This window comes from Tetrao urogallus (assembly GCF_951394365.1).
Source record: "Tetrao urogallus genome assembly, chromosome: 11".
In the NCBI taxonomy this organism is placed as follows: domain Eukaryota; kingdom Metazoa; phylum Chordata; class Aves; order Galliformes; family Phasianidae; genus Tetrao; species Tetrao urogallus.
In genome coordinates, this window is record NC_136824.1 from 12,640,218 (window position 1) to 12,663,033 (window position 22,816).

The following is a 22,816-nucleotide window of genomic DNA, read 5'->3' on the forward strand; positions in this document are numbered from 1 at the left end:
ATTCTGGATGCTTTGCACTCTAGTAAATCAGATATTTTAATCTCTTTGGCTACTGACTTTTATATTAGACTGACAAATTTTATATGAAGCCTATTTCTCTCAAATTCTCCATGGATTAAACCACAGAACAAGTTTTTGGACGAAAAAGTTTAGAATTTAAAGTATCTGCCTGTAATGAAGGTCATAAAATTACAACAAATTATCAGTACTTACAGCAAACAAATCTTTGGAGAAGCAAATAGTTACCATCTGCATATCAGCTCTTTCTGAATGAAACTAACAAAAGAGGCTACTCTGAAAGATGAAGTGTGAAACTTCATGCTACAATTACACATTCTTAATCTAGTTTCAGTTAATTCACACTTTACCTAACTAGAAACAGTACTCTGCTCTACACTAAACATTCTGCCTGATGAGATAAAAAATAAATCTTTGGTGAAAAGGTTTTCTTTTTCTTCAGCAAGTAGAAAAAATCTGTTCGAAAATATATATATTTTTAATACTGTATTGTTGATCAACTACATGCTGAAGAAAAAAATTACACTTGGAAGTCTTTGGAAGTATCTGCTGGTATTATTATAATTTTCTTTAAAGGCTCTTGTAACAACAAGGTAGTTAAAACTGTAAAAACATACAACTCGTCTATGCAATCAACTACTACAATTAGTGGAAGCCCTACTGTTGGTTTTTTTCTTGTTAGTAACTACTTATACAATAAAATGTATTCAGCTCTTCAAACCTATAGCTTTTAACTAGTTCAATTATTATAGGAAAATATGCAGCTTCCTTTTCTTCTACGGAAGATTCTTTGGTACAAGATTATTTAAAAGCCTTTAAGTCAAATGGTTATGAAAAGGTGAACAGGTACTTTCTGATTCTGAACTAGCAAACAGTTACAAGTTTAAGAACTACAGTAACTACAGGATGATTTGTGAAAAGAAGTACAGAACAGCAGGGCTTACTGATGACTTTCTGACCATCTTTTGATACATACAGAACAATACCAAAGTCAGCCTGGCCTACCAGAGGAGTTCCACCAGACTTAAATGGAGCCAGGAGCTCCCATGGTTGCTTTCTCACAATATTACATTTTAAACTTTTTTTTTTTTTTTTTTTTTTTTTTTTTTTAAGTAAAATGAGGAAAGCAGAGAAGAGGACTGGATAGTTATATAGGCAAGTTTATAACGTTGGATGAATCCAACCTCCTCCCTCTCTCTCTCCTCCTCCCACCCCCATTAAGAAATAAAACACGATACCCTGTCAGTTTGCTCCACATTTTCATGAGGCAGCTCAAAGTAACAAACTGTTCCCTGAGTACAGGAAAAACAAACAAACAAAAAAACAAACACCACAACACACTAGAATAACTTTTAAAAGAGGTAGTATCAAACAGGAATTGTATGGGTTCAAGGCAGTAGCACTACTTGTGTCCTTCAACAGACTCTTCAACTAAAGCTCTGGCTTTTTATTTCTCATGGTAGAGTTTTAGATAGGCTTATGTCACTCCCTGAGCTAAAATTCCTGGCTAACAGCATACTAAGCAAAGGCAAGGATCAGGGTTGCATCCCAAAAACAGCTCTGAGGCATACGATGATGCTAGCAGGGCTTCTCAGCATTCAAAGCTGAGTAAAAAATGAACTATGAGCTCATGATGCAGTTTACTTATAACATCTAAGAAGCATTTAAGGCATCTTTCCAAACTCCAAAGCAACTTTATAAATACTAAAAAGGCATAAGGCAAACCAGTCATTTCATTATATATAATGCAAGGCACCACTGCTAAGAAGTACTGCAATACCAGAGTACTCAGCATAATCATCCGTTCCATGTCTCTTAGGCAGACTCAAACTGCTTGGAAATACTGAATACTTCTTCATTTTGCCATGCTTTTTAGCATTAATTGTCAATAAATTGATAGCATTTGTCCACATTTGAGTGGGGAACTCAATGTGCCCTAGAGCCCTAAGGGTACATCCTGTCAGCAGTCGTTGGCACAAGTTTCTGGGGAAAGGCACTGTCATAGGCTTCCTGGAGCTAATGGAAATCAAGAGGTACAAAAGATTTCATGTGGCTGTTCAAACGGAAGTACCAACTCCAATTTCTGCAGTTTTTGAACATTGTCTAGATCAGCCACATTAAAACATTACATCTTCTATTCTGAGATATCCTTCTTTTTAAAGGCAGAGCTTCAGCTAAACAATCTTGTTCATCTACCTATACAACTCCCTGGTTACTGAGCATACACGCACACAAACGCACGCATTCTATACGCAACTGGAAAAAAAAGAAACCTAAAATAAAACACTACTAGGAAGTATCATCAGTTCCACAGCTGGGATCAAATAGAACACAAACGAGGTAAAGCAGTTGTATTTCAGAGTTCACCTCTCGGCAAACTGAGGTAGATAGTCAGCAAAAGAGCCAAAAGACTTCCCTTTGCTCCAGTGACATAATTTCAACTCTAGTCAGAAATCTTTTCTGTCCTTTCACATTTGTTGACCATCAAACATTCAAAAGGAATGAGTTAAACAAAAAAAAACCAAAACCCATTCAACAGAAATATGGGATCACCTGTTGAGTTAGTCAGGCTTTCCACAATATAACTTTGGCTCCCTGTTCATTGTCCTTCGAACAGACATACACTGCAAGAATGTCTGATGTGGTCCTAAGGGTGTGAGTTTTGCACTGCAGAGTGGATCTGAAGAGGTGAGGTAGCAGGCTGGTCAGCAGCAAACAGCAGGGGTGATTCTTTGCTGTTACTTACGGTAGAATTCATCACGTTCTTACCCAAGTCACTGCTTACAAAAGGACTGGTAGCACAAGAAGTGGCACTTGTCACAGAGGAGAGGTGTATCTCATCATTGGACTCATGTGAAAATCTTCCAGAGTCACCAGTCTCATGACTTCCTTCGCTGTTGGCTGAATGCTCTGTATCAGCAGCAATACTGAACGGCACCTGGAAGTTAGAATGCTGGCCAGGAGAGCTGGGGGAGTCATCCTCACTTATCAGCACAGTAGTACCTGGCTGATACAGACACACTGCCTGGACAAATCTTCTCTGAGGCTATATAAAGAGCAGAGAGGAAAAGGTCATTCAACCCCTGAAAAGCTACAAAATAATTTCAATTTTTACTGCAATTTCTAGCTCCAATTCAACCAGAGTGCTTCCAACAGCACTTGAATGGAACAACAATCCGGGCTTTGCTACAGGAGATTAAGAAGAATCAGTTTCAAACCTTGCTCACTCTTTTCTCTTCCATACTAAATGATACAATCTTTTCTTGCTAAGCATGGCTTATCAAGGATGGTTTCATTGGAAAGATCTCAATAGTTTTATTTTAAAATATACTTGGTCAAGCTGTTCCCCATCCCTTCATGCATATTACTTAAGCATTCCCCCTTGGGTCACAGCAAGTATTTTGCTCACAGAAACATCAGAAATGTACAGCTGCTCTAGCTTTATTATTCCTTAAACCTACAAAAACACAATACAATTTAGTACTCTGTAAAAATAAGATAGTGCAAATACACATCTATGGAACATCTATCATGTTCAGGATTTGGTTTAACATTTCAGTTTTGAACTGACATTTTTCTAATTCAATTAGCACGTCCATTCAGGGCACCTGAATTTAGAATCAAGGTAGTTACAGCTCAGATTCTACATTTCTTCAGTACTTTGGATAAATCACTGGTTTCTCATTGGTTCAGCAAACATAAGGTTTTAGCTGTCAGGATAGCAGGGGATTTTTAGATGTTTATGCTTAATTTGCATTTATACAAAGTCTCTGCAGGTGTACTGTAAATGCTTTGCGCAGACAGTATACAGAAATCTGTCTGCTCACAAAAGAGAACAGGCGAGAAAGTCATCAGTTGACTACAAAGAGTTAAAATATTTGACAACTTGGGACAGAAAATGAAAAGTCCACATGACTTTGCTACAAGGTAGAACACAATCAACCTTAACAGAAGTAGAACTATTCTATCAAAAATTAGACCAGTAATGCAGACACACAGAAAACTCCTTAAATTCCTTTGCAAACAGAGGGTAGTAAAGACTGTGTATCTCTGCACATTAGACCAGTTACCTCCTCTGTCTTCATCTTCTTAGTATCCTGGAAGAACAGCCACCTCTTCTTGCAGTTGGCCTTTGTGACAGGCCCATAGCTGTTAATAATAAGATCGGATCCTCCCTACAAAGAAAAGAGAGAGGAAGAGAGATAGACGTTTATTTTAACAGAATTAATTTCTAAGAGATTTGAACATATGTCTCTATTCCTACCTATTGGCTCCATATTGAAAATAAAGACAAAGTCTTTCTTAATGCTCAGTTTTCTGTGGTCTAGCATTCATCTACTGCCTGAGATGAGTGAAGACCAGTCCCACTGAATCTGGCAGATTCACAGCCTGAACTCACAGGTATGACACCACAAACAGAGCAAACGACTCCAGTCACTGTTCCTATTCTAGTCTCGAGTGTCCGTGTCTGCACTGAGCTCAATTTCCATTGTTTTTCAGCTCTTGCCTAATTCTTCAAAGAACAGCTCAAATCAAGTTTGCAGTACGTATGGGATATGCCTTAAATCAGTACATCTGTATGTGAAAGTAATCTAAGAGATTCTACACATCCACCGACACTTCCTGCCATCTAGACTCATCTATAATTTGGCAAATGTAACTGCCCTACCAGTAAAAATACAGGAAGATATTTAATACCTCTTTTGTGTCTCACTTGACTAGATTGTACATCGGCACTGACTTTAACTAGAAGCCAAAAAGGACACTCACCTATCTCCTGGTCTTAGAATAGAAGCTCCAGACTAGCCATCCCACCACCCCTAAGCTGATGGACCTTTTATCCTCTGACAGTGTGCCAGAGCCACAATTGGCATTCTGCAGAGTACAGTTTAAGACAAATGTTTTAAATCTCTAGCTGAACTTCAAAATGAGTCTTGAAAATTTGATCCTGGATTGCCAGCCACACCTGTGCCTGTCCCATCAGAAAAAAGCTGCTGTGGATTTGTAGCGTATATATTTTAATTTTGACAGAGATTCAAATGTTGTAACAATAAATTACAAGGAAAGATTTCTGTTTTGGTAGAAAATAAAGCTCAAGTACCTTAGCATCAACGAAGCTGTTTCCCACTATCATTGGCAATAAGGATTCTGCATTCTCTGCCATTCCTTCAATGCTCTTCTCCACCTCATTAGCACTGGCTAATGAGATGTTGGTATGTGACAGCCGATCAGTGCTTTGCTGCACAGGTTTAGGAGCAGATGTTTTCCTACACAATGTTAAGTAGGAATAAAATTGACCCATAGGAAGATAATACATAGAATCAAGGATAAAATTCAAGGCTATTATTAATCAAGCAACATTGGTATATTCTTAGCATCTACATTTTGTTACGCGATACTCCCAATTCTCATGAAATTTAAATGTTACTGCTTGTGACAAAAATAACATCTGCTTCCAGTTAATCATGCACAGGCTACAAGCAGAAAGGAATTCTCATGATTACTAATGTTACTTGGGTGAAGTAACCACTATTGATACTAAGATCTTTCCACCATGCTACCCAGAGACCGTCTCTGAAAACATATTTTCTTCTGAGCGCGTGCTAAAAACCTGTTACTAAAATATACTTTCAGACAGTTTTTAAATTACACATTTTTAGTAATTTATATTTGTTCTGATCCTACAGTTATGAAAAGTCACTAGGACCAGGTTAGGTCTCACAGCAGCTGATGACAAGGAAAACGGATGGTGGCTTGCACCAGTGCGGTGAAACTGCCTTATGGATCTGCTTCATGGCAAAGTTCAGCAGCACTAACGGGTCAAAGCCTTGCAAACCAGATCTGGACAGACTGCAGGGTTAAGCATGAGGAACAGATGATGTAAAGTAGCATGTTTATCTGACTCAAAAGGCTCTTTTATTTGGGAAGATGCCTTGTATTTAGTTCTCAAAGCATTACTAACTCCCTCTGTGGGTTCTTAAAGCATTACTGACTCCCTCTGTGGGTTCTTCTATCTTTTCACTGTAGAAAGGCCTCAAGCAGAATAGGAAGAGCCAACATAAGGAGAGGCTTTTCTTCCACTTTTGCTGAGAAGATGTGAAAAGACCAAGCTCTTCAAAGAACTTAGCACTGTTGGAGAAGAACGCATGTCTTAAGTGACTTGTGCTCACATACAAACAGGGTGTTGAAAAAGATCTCACACTTCAAGAACAAAAACGTACCTGGCTTTACTGCGATAAATTAAGATCAGGATGCAGATAAGGATGCAGGTCAGGGCTATGCAAACCCCAACAACAATGCCAGTCATTGATTTTTGGTCCAGATGGTAATAGTCAGAATAAGCTATAGTAAAAAAAGAACATTAAAAGGCTCAGAAAGTAGGAAGAGTTACCTCCTGCTCCCTGTCAGGAAATGAATGAACAGAATTACGTTCACAATAACACAGAAAAAAGAGATTTCCAGACATTCTCTGTCATACATTTTGACTCTTCTGAAGAAAAAGCTTATAACCCAAATAAAGCAGTGTATGTAGCAATGATGGGGGGGGGAAGGGGAAGAACAGACAACCCCATACTACAGTCTCTGCAGTGATCTACAGCACAGAGCAAAGAAGGCCGGCTCCAACCCCTTCCTACTGGATCACAAACAGAAAAGGCTTGGAGAATTCCAGCCACTGTCACCTAGAAAGGTTTTACACTTTGACACCATATGTCTATTACCCTAAACCTGAGTGCATGATTGTAGTTATTCAGGCCTGAAATATAACTGAATTCCAGAAAGGGAGAAAACCTGAGCAAGAAAAATCCCTGTGTGAATCACAATTCAGTGCGTAACGGGAAGGAAAGTTTAGAAGTTTCATATACCTGAATAATTACTAGCTCTGGACTCACAAACATATTTAAAATCTCTGAGAAGTCACTGTGACAAATCCCATTCTGTGACAGACATTTATTCTGTCTGCCAATTATTCTTCTATTGTTATATGGAGACGCCACAGAACTTGCCGTGATTTCCTCAAGGTAGCACATTTTGTTCCTTAAAGAGCTGCAGGTGGGGCTGAATTCTTTGGTGAAACCATATGCCAGTATGTCACTGACTGACTGGTTGATTCAGGTTGCTGCAATTCTAGGAGCCAGCAAATTTCAACAGATTGATTTGAGACGCGATCTAATCTCTGCTGGGCTGTCTGGTTCTAACTGACTCAGTGCTACTGGCATCCCAAGCCAAACAAAGGACTTAGAGAAAATGCCTCAGCCAAGTTTGTAAAATCCAAAATAGCTACATATGCCCATTTGACAAGCAAATGTCCAACTTCTATGGAATTAAACCAGTTCTGAGTTGCACTGGGACAGAAATTCCAAAACCGTTTCATTTAGAAAGAAAATGCTACACTGTTAGGACCACTTCACAAAAAACAGAATGGTTTATCCAGAAAGTAGTTGCAAGTGAAAATGAACAGGGATCATTTTTCCTGATACTTGTGATGGAATTAATCAGAACATTGCTACTGACCCGTGGAATCTCCTGAATCCAAGCGTTTAGGCCTCTGATTAGACTCTGATGTCTCCTTTGGCAGGACAGCAAGTTCCACCACATTTGAGAAGGGTCCTTCTCCCACTTCATTGGAGGCTGCTATTTTAACCAAATAGACATTTCCTGCTACAAGATTTTCCAGCAAAGCCATAGTCATTGCTCCTGTGAAAATATTAATATACAGTTCCAGTTAAACAATAGGAACAAATTGACATTTTTTCACCACTGTACCTCTAAGGAGATGCCCCAGTCGTTAGCCAGACTTTCAGCCAAGAAAGCAGAAGAGTAGACATCCCTCATATACTAATTTATATGCCTCCTAGATCTCCTAGATGGAATGGCACTGTACTGTAAATATCAATAAAAGTCATCATATCAACATAATTCACGTTCAGTTTAACAAATTTCGGGACTATTTGGTAAAATGAACAGGACGGACTTGGAAAAGTACATTGCACCATGCTTTTAAAATGAAATTAAACCCTATTTAGACACATGTAGGTTTCCTTGATTACTATGCATCTAAGCTGTGCTACTAAAATATTACAGAAAATGTCTTTCTCACGTGTTGAGGATTCATTCTCTAAGATCACTACAGGCAGAAGAAATAGATTAAGAATGTAAACAGGATTCACTTGCATTGTCATAAGACATACAAAATTTTGTTTTTCCTTCCCTAAACAGTGGCAGTTATGGCAGTTAAGACCAAATCTATCCCCTGTTCTCTTTCATATATTCCATTCACTTTTTTGGACTTAAATCTAAATTTCAACCTTTCAAATCAGCTTCAGAAGTCAGAATTTATAGTATCACAGGAGCATATGAAATACGAAGTTGTTTTGTTAACAGAAAAGACTATACATCTGGCAAAGGAGAATCTACTTCAAAAGCTACTTCAACTCTTCCATAAAAGAAACACCCACCAGCTGAAAGTATTTGAAGTAAAACGTGAGGTATCTGTAACCAAAGGAGCTGTAATATCTAGCACCAGCAAGGGTGAAAGGTCGTGTTTCAATATTAGAGGCTCTTTCCCACCATCTCCTTTCAAATCTGCTGCATTGCTAAAGCAAGTAAGCACTTTGTACTGATTTACTGCACAGCAAGTGTGTAAAGGCTGTAACTTCTGATCCACTTGAAAAGAACTAAGCAAGAGAGGGGGAAGTGGCTGGAAGATAACTCACATCACAGATCAGCAACACACTGCAGTTGTATCTTAATTCTGCCGTGTCTAATGCTTGATCGAACTGGAGGGTTTCTGCTGGTGATGGTTTTGTTTTGTTTTGTTAAGCTGGTGGATTGGTGGAATTTTTCGGGCATCAACTGAAGCCTATGCTAGGACGTTTGTAGGTGATAGCATTGGTTTGTGGGTTTCTTTTTCTTTCTGCTCTGGTTTCATTGGTTGCTTTGTTTTCGGTGTCTTTTATGGTATGGGAAATGAACGGGGCTCACATTTCACAAATTTTCTCCAGAAGTTTAGTGTCAAGACAAAACAACGCTGCTTATTGTATAGGATTAGCTGATCTTGATAAAACAAGTGCATCTAAAAGAGCCACACCCTGCCTCTACCTGAAATTACCTGTGAAAGGACTGTCAAAGGAGTATTTGCTCAGTTTCCCCTTTACATAATCATCGTCTTTCACAGCTCTCATCTGTACTTGAACTAAGAAATACTGCAGACTGTCCTAACACATCAAGATGCCTGAATTCCATGCCATGCCTCAAATCCAAATGTATCTGTCCAACTACACCATTAGCAATGAACACTGATGAACACACAGTAATGAACTGAGATCTGTAGCTCTCCATTTGTTCATTCCCTCCAGCATGCTCAGTACAGGAACACATGCAAATGTTGACTGTTACTGATATCCCCCTCATTTAAAGTATCTATGGTAAAATACAATAGCTTTGTATCACCCCTTCTTTGTAACTTTTAGTAACATAAAACCCACCCGTTCAATCTTCCTCTTACAGTTTGTGAATATTTCAAAAACTCTCTTATCATTTTTTCTCAGGCTTAATAGTCATTTCACTGCTGTTTTTCATAGAAATTTCACACAATTTCTATTGCAGGTCAAGCTGAAAAGCACTATTCTGCCCCAGCAATGACAAAGTGGGACTGCAACTTTACAAAACGGCTGTTGGTTCTCCATCCTCTTTCCAGAAGCAGCGCATGGGACAACCAGCAGTTTTCAACTAAAACAGTTCAGTCTCAATGATGGAAAAAATAATTGTCCTTCATGATTCCACTTCAGAAGTCATTAAGTTTTGTATATTTTCTTATACAGAAAATTTAAAGCATCACTCTCCGGTGACAAGTAAGCTTTCAGCCATGAAACAACAGAACAACAAAATATAACTATTCCTAGGCAACCCTCTTTCTTACACTACTCAACATATGACTGTATTCCTTAAAGCTCCCTTCCTTGGTTTAAAACATTATTTAAACATTACCTATTCTAACTGCTTCTGCCAATTTTGAATACCAATCTAAGAGCAAATGCCTTTTTTCCTGGCTACAACAGAAACCTGTTCTTGATGGAGCTCTTCAAATCAAAGTATTATTCTGGAAAGTACCTATAAAACATAAATCTCTATGTGATCACAAGCATATGACTACAGATCATATTACATATGAACATATTCATATTACATAATTCATATAATTATTCATTACATATAAACAGTTCTATTACTATCTCCATACCTGAAATACTGATAAATCAGCTAGCTGGATTTCAGCATTTCAAGAGAGCCAGAGAGTTAAATTCAATTTGCACAGCTGTTTACTAGGAGTAGGGTAAAGTTCATTAAGCATACTCAGTTTACTGGATTGGCAGTGATCAGAAGAAACATATAAACCCACACAGCCACATTTAAAAATATACTTCTGAAAAGCAAGGCATCTTAGAGACTTTAGATTAGAAAGAATACTTTCACAAAGCAGAACCATCATGATCACTTATCAAAGAACCGTGATGATTTATGACATGTGCACACACTAAGCTCCAAAGCAACACAGACAACCCCACTCTCCTCACCTTCTGAGGTATTAACTGGTTCTTAGCATGTTTTTATCACAACTCTTGGAATAATTCTAAACTAATTATAACTTTTATCTGAACATTTATATTCTAACTGTAGTCCATGGGGTTTGAAAGTTAAGAAGCATTCTACGAGTAGCATCACTGTCAGTCCAGGTCATACACTTCTGATTTTAATTTACCTTCTCTGTGCAACACTTGCCATTCCCCAGCAATCCAAGACTTCCTGGATGCATATAAGATAGTGTATCGTGTAACAACTGTTTCAGGACCATCGGGTGGCTTCCAGGAAACCAAAGCTGTATCATCTTCTATCAAAGTCACCTTCACTCCTACCGGAGGGCCAGATGGTGCTGTGAGAACAGTAACACAGTACTATTAGACTAACTTAATTTACATGCAGTTAAACTGCTGTGCAGACCCAATGGCTATTGCTGTATCCCAGATAACACAGAAACAAATACATATTCACTGCTCCTCAACAGAAAGTCTCCTGTTAACTCTGACCTGGCCAAGAGCTTAGATTTTTTTAAACAAGTTCCACATTTTTTTGCTTTATTCCAAAATAAAACAGTAACTGACAATGCAAAAAAAGCCCCTGCAAACAGGTACGCTCCAAACAAGCTCAGAATGTGAAACTCAGTTATACTGAAAATGTGCAGCTGAAGTGTTCAATTTTCACTCCTCAAACTGGAAGGTAAGCAAAACTAACAGCCAGAGAACTAGAAACAATGATGCACATGGAATTGTATTACAGCTCCTAAAACTGATGGATTTTAAAATATGCTTTCACAATACCTATAAATGGACCATAGCTCTTCAATACATACTTTAAATTTTTTATTGAAGTTATCCCAGTGTTGCTAATGGTGTACACATACCACATATTATTTAAAACTGGTTGCTGATTTAAGACAGATCTTGAAAAATAATTTCGTAGTTTGAAAAAACTGACTTTCCAGAGAGCATCCTTTTATTTTTCACTGAGAACAGCACTATCTGTATATTAGAATCCAGTCTCTCTCTCTCTCTCTCTCTCTCTCCCACATACAGCTTCAAATTAATGAGCAGTTTTTTAGGTGATTTGGTGTACTGAACTTTTCAAAACCTCGTGTCCTCTCTTAGTGCCCTCACCTTCTGGAAGGGTAGTATGATAGACTACTGGACTCCAGGGACTAGAGAGCTGGTCCACGTGCAACCGAACTGCAAATTCATACATGGTTTTTGGTTCAAGGCCTTGAACTAACATGTGAGTCTCCGACCTGTATACAGATAAAATAAAAGAAATACAGCAGCATGAAATGACTTGCAGATCCAGATCTCAAATGATATCTCTTAGCCACTTTGAGTAGATTCCCACTGTCAGCTTCACACAGGACAGACAGTTAAGTTCAGATATGAGGTCCATCCGCACTGTCTAGCTGAAAAGATAATTGTACCAACCCTGGAGCTCTCTAGAAGACAATATGTTTGCCATTGATTGTTTTAAGTTTTTATATAGGTTGTTTGGATTCACCGATTCACAAGTCAGGGCAAGAGCATCGTGGCCCAGACTTGCCAGCAGGTATCCTAACTCCAGCTCTTTCCATATCTGTTCATACAACACTGCTTTAAACTGCAGTAACACAAACTACAGCCACAGTTGAAAAGACACGTGTTCTTGGTTCTATTATCTGTTCTTGGTTCTAAGTCTCAGATCACAGTAAAGCACAGCCTAATGCATGCAATTTCCCTTTACATTTATGGCCTCTATTACCCCCATGTTAAGGAGATTTCTACAGAACATGAATCTTCCCTACTCATATTGCAGTCATACATATTGATTTTAATATTTATTGCATTAATTATAATATTGCAACTTACTATTTGATCACAATGCACTATAGACAGTCTGCTTTATTTTGATTCTGGGAAAAACAATTGTTTCACACATACTGGGGTTAATTCAGCATGATAATACCTACATTGAGATTGAATCTCAAGATGATATTACGAGATAGATCTCACTTTATTAAATCTGATTTAGTATTTTCATCTTCAGGGGCGCAAGGTCAGTCACCAGTACTTAAAGTACTTTCATCCTATCACAACAGCAGTAATTGATGCTATGCTCCATGTTATATAGCAAGAGTTTTACACGTGAATATACCGTATCTACTTGTTAACTCAGGAGTTAACAGCAGAGAATGTGCTTTGAAGAGAAAACCATCCATATTAGAATGGAAGCTATCTCTTAACACAACATTTATCTTCTTTAAAAGGCTTGAGCAAATTGTAGTATTGAGGAAGCTACGCACACATTCTCTCAACAGCACCATGACCACCACTGCAAGCAGTCACAGCGGACCAAAGTCTTCTACTCCCATACTACCTGGGCACAGAGTTGAGCACTGAGCTCAGGCAGAATTTCTTCTGTGTCCTACTGCTCTGTGATACGTGCACTGCTTCTCTGAAAACCAAGCTGTAAGTCCTGCTCAGCCTTCTCCTGATGCCACGTATTTAGGAGCATGGTATGCTCAGCCCATCAAAACTCAAGAGTTCTTGTTTCCAGTCTTAATATCAGACACTGCACACAGGCCCATTTTTGAACAGAGATGCTACCCATAAAATAAATAATCACTTTGGTTGAAGAAGAGCTTAACAAAAAATTCAACTTAGCTAAATAAAGCTGTTAAAAATTCAAGAGCTTGTCCAGTGATGGATGACAGGTCCATCAGAAAACGAAGGTGTTCTACAGTCACATCTATATAACCAAAGAAACAGAACTCTCAGCCACCTGGAAAATCACACAGTTCTTTGTAGCAACTTATATCTTTCTCAAAGGAAATTAAAAGAGGGCAGAAAGACTGGAAACTGGATCCAGAAATGAGAACTCAAGATGCAATAGCACTGCACTTACGTTTGAAGGTACAGAACCAGAGATGCATTCTGCAGTCCTACTGGGTTGCAGCGGATTGTGTAATTAATGACCTGTGCAGATGTAAAGGCAGGTTTTCCCCAGTGAAGGTAGATAGAAGATGAAGTGTTAGCTTTAGCATAGAGATGGTGAGGGGGTGGCGGTGGTGGCACCATGCGATCACGGACAGCTTTTTAAAAGGAAAAAGAAGCATAAATTATTTAATGAACTATATACAGATACTGGTAAGGTTAAGAGACAGGACCGAACCCACAGGTTTAGATTCAAATCTGTTCCTACTCAGTATTATTACCTCTTATTCAGACCCAGGAATCTGTTCAAGCTACTGAACTGATATGTGATATATCACTGGTTAGATGACACAGACAATGCAATAGGGAAGGAAAACGCATCTGGTAGCTCATCTTATTTTCTCAGCTGAAGCTTGTAGAAACAGGAGAATGTTTCTGACTAGGACAGTACTTATCATAGACAGGATCTTTCTGTCTGTCTATTTTACACTGAATTGATTACTTACGGGTTAAAATTACAAGCTGCTAGGATCCTGAAACAGCTCATGCACCTACAACACTTACAGACACATCCTGGAGTGCTGACTGTTTGGTCTGCTTGATAACCCTCTTCCATATTGTTATATGCCAGCAGCCTTACATGATACTTTCTTCTAGGATCTGCACAAACAGAAAATGAATCATTAGATTTAAGTATAAAATAGGGATTTTCAGGTAGTGAGATAACTTGAATGTTCTGCACATTCATTTCAAAATTTGACTGCTACAACCTGTGGACTGATAAACAGGGTGGACGTGTGGATGAATGCCTTTTCTCACCCAGCCCTGTGAACTTTCATGAATCTTTTGTCTAGACTGTACTGGGAGATCAGTCACATATACCAGTCTTGCTCCCAATAACCTGAAACTGAATTTCCTAATAGACATCAGTAGGAGGAAGATAAACATCAGATTTCTAGTTTAAACAAACCCACACCTTCACAGCTACAGCACTAATTTTTTTAAAAATAGTATTATGTAACATATTGAAAATGTTTTCTGTGAATTTCAGAGATCTGTTGAAACAAATAGCATGAGGTCCACAGAAACCAACATTTATTTCTGGATAAACAGGCTGGAATGAAGCAGAGCAACAAAAACAAACACAGAAAGACTGGTTCCAGCAACGAAGTGGGAAAACTTTTGGTTCAGGCTTCCTAGAAGATATATAATACCATGAAACAAGTCACTGTCAATAATGCCTTTCACTTAAAACTACCACTTCCACGTGTTTTCCTGAAAGCCGACTCTGTCATACACACAAGGTCACTGTTCCTGCCTTGAATGGTCTCCCTGCTTGCCTTTCTCTAGCCATGTCTTTGGGTCCTCATATTACAGTTTGCTGCTGCTCTGGCCATGTCTGTGGGTTCTCACATTGCAGTTTCTGCTCCTCTCTGTTTTGTTAATGATACACCGGCCTTGATCCAAATAAATAAACAGTACAAATAAAAATAAAACACTACAAAGGATTGTAAAAATAAATAAAATACTGCAAAGTTAAGAAGTGGATCTTCAGCTTTTCATAGCTACAAGTTCAAAGCACCACAGCAGCTGTGCTACCAGAGCCAGCTTCTCTGCAGCCTACCCCCTGGACATTTGTTAACAAATCTCACCTGTACAACGGATGATTTCCAAAGCAGTAGTGCAAATGAGCTCTTCTGGGTTCAGCTAAACTTTAAAACGGCAGTGATACACATATAATTTTCCCCTTCCTTTGTTACAGCTACTGAAAGTACTTCTTTCCATTAATATTCTAAGGAGGTCTGGACAGATGTTATATAACTGTCCCGGTACCCATAAAAGTATCCCTTTTCAAAATAAGCTCTCCTTTTTCTCTTTTTACCTGAGATCTGACATGGCCTCTCTCGTGAAATAAACAGGAATGCAGCTCCCTGCTATTTTTTCACCACAAATAGGACTTCTGCTTACATCAGACCGTTAGCTCCCTCTGCAGTTTCCGCATCAGCATTGCAATCAACAAATCTCAAATTTTATCCTATACACACTTCTCCATGTAGAAAAAATGGCACCCCCTGACATTTGTCAACACCTGCTGAACATTTATGGAGACCAAACAGCAGACATGAGCACACTGAGGCAGTGGGTGCTGTGTTTCAGCAGTGGGGACAGCTAAGTGAAAGACAAACCAAGTTTCGGACTGCTACGCACAATTGTTACACTGATAAATGAAACATCAGCTCATCCACACAAATCAGCAGATTACGACCAGAGAACTGCCTGTGAAGACAAATGTCAGATTTAATGCATTAGAAACAAGGGTGACAAGGTTGGAATATTGCAAAGTTTGTGCCAGATGGGTCCCACAGATGCTATGCAGGAGTATGCAAGTTTGTCAGGACCAATACGAGGCTCAAGGTGACAGTTTTCTGGATTGCATCATTACCAGTGACAAGATGTGGTGTCACCACTACAAGCTGGAGTCAAAACAGCAGTCTGGGAAATGGCAACACATGAGCTGGCCATTGAAGAAAAAGTTCAAGACACAGCCATCAGCAGGTAAAGTGATGTGCACTGTCTTTCAGGACAGGAAAGGGGTGATTCTTCTTGATTTCTTGGAACCTGGTCAAGACATCAGCTCTTATCATTTCATCAGGATGACGACTAAGCTGAAAGCTCGAACTTACAGAGTCAGGCCAGAGAAAGGGATAACTTTCCTCCTGTAACACAGTAACACCAGGTCCCGTATCAGTTTGAAGATGGTGGAGCACGTTGCCAGTCTTGGCTGGGCTTCCCTACCACACCCACTGTACAGTCCAGGTTTGGTACCTTTTGACTACCACCTGTTCAGGCCAATGAAAAGTGGGCCGTGTGGGCAACAACAACAACAACTTCCTAGCATCAACACCGTCATAAAAGCTGTGGAACAGTGGGTCACCTCCGCTGGTGCAGATTTTCATGATTGCAGCATGCAGGCTCTTGTTCATCGCTGGCAAAAATGCACAGCTAATGGCGCTGACTGCGTTGTAAAACAGTATTTTGTGGTTGAGAATTTTCTCTATCAAATAGTGTTATTGTGCTCTTTGTAGCTGTTATAATTTCCAGGGAAATAAATAGAAGGCATTACTTTTGCAGCAACCCATGCAATAATCTACTTTCCCATGCGTTCGCAGAAGAAACTTCAGCTCCAGTACTATTTAGCAGATCCCTGAAGAGATTCCATGTCGACAGGTGGCATCCAACCAGCCCAGGGTCACACAGTCTGTACCTTTTTCTCTACAAGCTCCTGCAGCAGAGACCCCTGCTGCATTTCCGCAAGAGGCGAGATGACAGACACAGCAATTTATCATCCTGCTGAGCACCTTCAAAAACGCCATGCCTTTTGAAAGTGGTCACCCAGAACTGATCGTCTTCACTGTGAAGTGAAGAATAGCTGAGGTCTGGTGCCCTGCTGAGCTGAATGAGGAGTCTGTGAGGTCTGTTTATCCTCACTGCTTTTTTTTTCTTTTTTAACCTGAATTCCTCATTAACGCTTGACTGGGGAGAAGAAAAATGGGAAATGGAAAAAAGGGGAAATTTTAACTCCCACAGAAAAAAAAAAAAAAAAAGAATTAAAATGTTTTCAAGAAAAAAAGCACATTTTTGAATCAGTGGATTTTTTTTTTTTTTTACTAATGCCACACATTTTAAGAAAAGCCCAACACTGAATACCAACTCATCTTACTTTTGTGTAGTGCAAGAAGTTTCAAAAAGAATTATCTTCATAAAGAAGAAATTGTTTTAAAATAATGAAGTCTTTCAGCTAGCCTGTGGCATCTAAAATCCAAGGTTATTTCCAGTTCTTACACAGTACATCATGGCTCAGCTGGCAGCAAGACCAGTTTAATCCAAAAGTGACGTGCCACAATTTTTAAGCTGTTATACTTTACTGTTTCTATGGCTGAAAAAATAATCTGCTTGTATCTGTAACTGAAACAGTAACTGAGCTGGGTTGCATTAGGTAGCAGCCAAGTAGAGCCTACAGCAAACAGAAGAGGAGCCTACAAAAGAATTCTAAAACAGCATATCAAGCAGCTGATACAAAACTTGCTTCGCAGATCACATGCATAACATTAGTGAAGACCAAACCATCTGCTAAGATGTTCCTCTCTGTTGATCATAGCTTCACTATGTGCAAAATGAGATAACTAATAGCCAAAAGTCTACCTCAAGTTTCAAGAAATAGTTGTGTACAATATGTTTTATGGAAAATACTTCTTGTCTGAAGTAGCTTCTGTTTTGAATGTTATTAACAACTGCTAGTTTTCTTCACAGGCTCATGATGTGATTTACTCCTTATCAGCAATCCCCAAAAAGCTTGGCACAAACACTTCCACCTGGCAATTCATCAACTGGATCAAACATTCAAAGCCAGACACATCCTTAGAGAGAAAACAAACTTCAGAAGGTTTCTCCTCTTTAACCAACATAGGTATCCTAACAGCTTACACATACATCATTGATAAAAGTCTGCAGATGGCGTGGCCACCTATGGGGCTGACAGTCTCAAATTCACCATGTGCCATCCATGTACATCACACAGCAACAGGAGGCTGAGCTCAGAAGTCAGGGAAGTGAACACCGAGGCCATCATTCATGCTCATAACGGACCCAGAAGTAACACTTCCTTCTACAGATGATCACTGCTACTGAGAAACAAAACAGGCACAGTGATTCTCAGCAGCCATCCAACACAAAATTCAATTCGAGTAAAACAAATGAAGAAATAAATAAAAGCCCCTCACATTAAGATTTCACCTCTGCGTCTTCAACATGCTTACACAAACAGCCTGGTAACACGGAGCCATTTCATTTAATTCTCTTGCATTTGCAATTGTCAGCATTTGTGCAGTGGCTGAACGGTTGTTCCCAGAGCTGAGGAGAACAGGAGCAATTCTGTAGTCTATTTAATGTGGCTGGATGATGTTTAGTTAATTTGTCCTGCTGAAAGTGTTTGTTTGTTTTGCTTATTTGTTTCTGTTTTGTTTTGAATGCTGCTGGCTATATTAAGTTGCTGTAAAATTGTCACAGAACCTACAGCCTTTTTACAGGCATTTTTATTGTTATTACTGAAATCAGCTGGTGAAAAGGACACAAAAACAACACTGTTTGTACACATCAAGAGGCCAACGCTGACGCCAATATAAACATACTAGAGCTCATAGACTTCATTACAGGAATGCCTCTGAAGTACACAGAGACTGTATTTAAAAGACATTGGAGACTGGATGTGACAGCTTCACACAGCACAGTAAGATCTGCCTTGTCTCCTGCTTCGTATAATCAAAACCTGTCAGTATTTAGAACACATGAATAATAAGATCAGCCATGTATCTCTAGAAATAATAACCTTAGAGGAATTGGAAAAAGCTAAATATGCCTTACGATGATTAATTAAAAAACATCAAAATAGATATAGTCCCAAACATCACTGCTTTATTTTATTTATTTTTTTTAATGTAGGCGCAGCCTCATTTTCCTACAGCAGTGTTTGCAGCTAGCTCACTGCTCCCTGGTGCTGCTCCTCTGGAATCCCGTATCCCATTGTTCACTCTCCCATAAAAATCTGCAGGCTCAACCCTGATACTTCTTTCAGCAGCAGGACACACGGGGGAGCCTTCCTGTTTTGCAAATCCATGGACTGGTTCTACACTTACAGCAGAACTACGGCAAAGCTAAGACTGCAAGTATGAGTGAAAATACACTGAACTAGCATTTAAAACACAGATTGTGACTTGGAGAAAAACAAACATTACAGTAGCTGAGGTTGGCAGAGTTTGAATGACACCTCTATTTTCTTGTACTGTATCACTGCGATTTGATCCTAGATATTATGCTTAGTATCTTGGAGAGCAGATAGGAAATTCAGAATGGTTATGTGTGTTAGTGCTGTGAAAATAGTTCCAGCAAGACAAATATTACAGTGAACTCAGAACAAGTCATTTCATTTCCTATGATTGAGGGAGCTTCAGTTGCAGTAAATTGATAGAAGCTGCAAAAACATCATGAAGAACTGAAATTTAATTTCATTGTGTTTCTGTTGCTCTACAGCAACAGATGTAGAGAATGTTATATTGCATGTACATGTTATATACGCATGTTATATTGCAACACTTCAGTTATTTACTATTTACTTCTGCCGTTAGCCTGGCTGCTATGTAACATTTATTTCATTTTTTTCAGTAAGGGTTGAAGTTGCTACTATAAAGCAGCACTCACAAGTACTCATACGCATTTTTTTCCTCATTTTCCTTCCCAAAACTTAAAATTTTAGTATGTCCCAATTATATTCCTATTTATCAGTTAGACACATTTTAAGCATATATAGCCAACTTCCAAAGTTTCGGGAAATACAAATGGCCTAATAAACAGTTGTAGGCAAAAGCAACTACAAGTAAGAGATACAGCACCTCCTCATGCCAGAACTAGTTTTAGTCTATGTAGGTGTATTAAATTCCATGCAATTCCACAAATAAGGGGAATTTAGTTCTTCCAAAATAATGACACAAACACACTTAAAAACAAACAAACAAAGGCAATAAATGGCTCTTCTATTAACCCTTACTGGCCTCTGAAATATGGAAACTTAAGTTTGCTAAGAAGACCACTAGAGCAGCTAGAATTATTTGTAGGAAAAGGGAAAAAAGGTCCTCTGTTTGGAAGACACTTCCCTAATGACAAAGGTGAGGGGAGAGGAAGGAACGTCTCTCTCCAACCAATGTTTCAGTTCCATCTGGTAGAGTCATATCTCATTACTGCCAGATGGTGTCCTCATGCACTTCCAATGAACACAGCTGGAAAAACCAGAGGTATCAAAGATTAAATGCCTGTATTAGCAGTTAAATAACTGAAAGAAGAAAAATGTGCTTCTAATCACTTTGCAGATGGTGAAATACTTTTTTTTTTTAATGCAACTACCTCATTCTGAAGTTATCAAGTCTGTACAGACCAAACTTTTAGTGAAAGTCACTAAGAACAATAAAGTCACTTCCATATTCACAGTGCAACAAAAACATCCATTCTCAAGACATTCTATTATATAATTAAACCTCTCTCAGCTTAAAGGACACTAAGAAAACAACCAATCAAAAATCCTAATCCATATATAATTTCATCCTCTCTCCCCAAAATAACACAGAAAGATGTAGCGCTGAACACATTTTACCATTATCTTCAAGTAGGTTCTCTGCAGAAGACCAAACTGTGCCTATGCCATTCAGATTTTCATAGTTTGTTTTCATACAATTCTTCTACTCCAAATAAATCTATGGCAGTAAAGACAGGTATAAAACATGAAACAGCAGGTTCCATCACTACACTGACAGATACAGCTCTGTAACACTCTTGATTTAGAAGCATTCATTTGGAATTCCACATTAGCTTCACGTGTATGTACTGTTACCCAAAACACGTCTGGTGTGTAAAAACAGCCAAAATTTTGGCGTTCTGGCAAATGCTTCATAGAAAGCATCTGTTTACAGGTTAGTTAGTCAAGGTTACAAGAGAGTGCAATACTGCAACCCCTAAAAGCCCTGTCATTGTTTCCTTCAGCTGCTGCATGTTTGTGAAGCTCCGAAGGCCTTGAAAGGAGCCAGAGCAGAGCCAACAGGTCAGGGCTAGATAAAATTAAGAAAGAATCCGAGGTCAGACCATGAAAGAACCCCACCACCACCCTCACCCCCCTTTTCAACCCTCCAGAACAGCGAGTCCACCTCCAGGAACCTTTCATTCAATCCTGATAAGAAGAGACAGCAATCCACAATCTGGATTTCAGACTTTTAAAATCCTTTTTGGGGAGAGGAAAAGATAAGGAAGCCCAAAGAAAATGGATGTTTTACTGCCATTTACTGTTGACTCATTAAGCCTAGATACTGAGCGCACTTTCATACCTTGCTTTGAACATCCCCATTCTCAGCACTTTAAAAGCAAAATACCGACAGAAACAGAAGTATTTGGGGCTTTGCTCTTGTTTCCAAAAGAATTAGGACTGCATAGAATTTCTAGGAAGAAGAGTTGAACTTCGTGCTTCATGTCCTGAGTTGGGTTTAGTAAGTAGAAACCTAGAAACAATCACTTAAGCCACATTCAGTATGGTGGTTCTAACAGCTGGGGAAGGCAAATATTTTTGTTTTATACATATAGGCAACATTTTAAATATTATCTTCTTCCTTTCAGTCTAAACTACCAAAACAGCACTTTACCAGGCAAGCTGGAAAAAAAAAAAAAGAAAAAAAAAAAAAGGTTGTTCTAAGGACAAAACCTCTGTGGCCAAATGTCCATTTTTAATTTAATCTTTTGTGCTGCTGGATTTTTTGTGCAACCCACAGGTCCATTGTTGGGTAGTGGTCCGGCTGGATAGCTCATTGGTCTGGCTTTCCAGGGTGACTGCGCTGCCCCCAAGCCCATCCCTCCAACACAATAAACTCCAGATAATTATTCAAAGAAGAGGCCAGCAGCATGGGCTGCTCTGACATCAGGTCATGGCCTTTGACATCGAATCTGGGGCTAGCCAAAGTCTGCTCCAAGCAACAGAGGTCCAGGGGAATTATTAAGGGGGAAGGGTGGGAAAGGAAGAACGCTGGGAAATACTATCCTTAAAAATGTACTTTTGAAGCAAAGTAATGTAAATACAGCAGAAACTTATTAGGAAAATAAGCAAATACATTTCAAATATACTAGTCAAAAGGAACAGGGAGAAGCACATCAACTTCAACAAAAATGTAAAGCTAAGAAGCAGAAGGATTCAGGTCTGTTTCCCTCAAGATATTAAACACTGAATTTTTTGTGTATGTGTACGTGTATGTGTATATAAAGCCCTTTTTCCTTTGCTCAGGTATATATAATGAAGAAAATCAAATTTAGCAATCCTGTTCCATTATGGTTTTTACAGTCTTGTCCAGGCTCTGGATATGTAATTTCTAAGCACCAGAGGTTGAAATTTCATTTCATCCCACACTGCAAGTATTAACTTTTTCATATTAACGTAGTTTCTGAGAAGACAAAAACCACCAACATCATACATCTCATACAGCTTGCTCTTCAATCTAAAGGTAATTTTAAACAGTTAGAACAAAGACTGCCTGTGATACTCATGTTTTCCTTTGCAAACCAAATAACTGAAGAGGAAACTAAGCAATTTGTTCTTTGTACAACATCGCAAAGGTTTATTTTGGTAGAAAGCAGAACATATGACATACATGAATTGATCTAGCTAAACGGTCTGGCTTTAGATGGCTCTCACTTATTTGTCTAGATCT

The 22,816-nt window shown here is 38.9% G+C and overlaps 1 protein-coding gene across 1 annotated transcript in view; it reads right to left on the minus strand.

Annotated features, from left to right (window-relative positions):
* Positions 1–2,665: 2,665 nt before the first annotated feature.
* The window catches only part of PRTG (protogenin), a gene marked incomplete at both ends in the record, with an annotated part of 80,106 nt that continues 59,955 nt past the window's right edge, over positions 2,666–22,816 (minus strand). The window contains 9 exons of the mRNA XM_079541119.1: positions 2,666–3,064; positions 4,089–4,193; positions 5,120–5,285; positions 6,240–6,360; positions 7,531–7,713; positions 10,778–10,948; positions 11,730–11,857; positions 13,495–13,681; positions 14,088–14,183. Coding sequence (XP_079397245.1) covers positions 2,666–3,064; positions 4,089–4,193; positions 5,120–5,285; positions 6,240–6,360; positions 7,531–7,713; positions 10,778–10,948; positions 11,730–11,857; positions 13,495–13,681; positions 14,088–14,183 — 1,556 coding nt within the window. The remainder of the gene's footprint in view (positions 3,065–4,088; positions 4,194–5,119; positions 5,286–6,239; positions 6,361–7,530; positions 7,714–10,777; positions 10,949–11,729; positions 11,858–13,494; positions 13,682–14,087; positions 14,184–22,816) is intronic.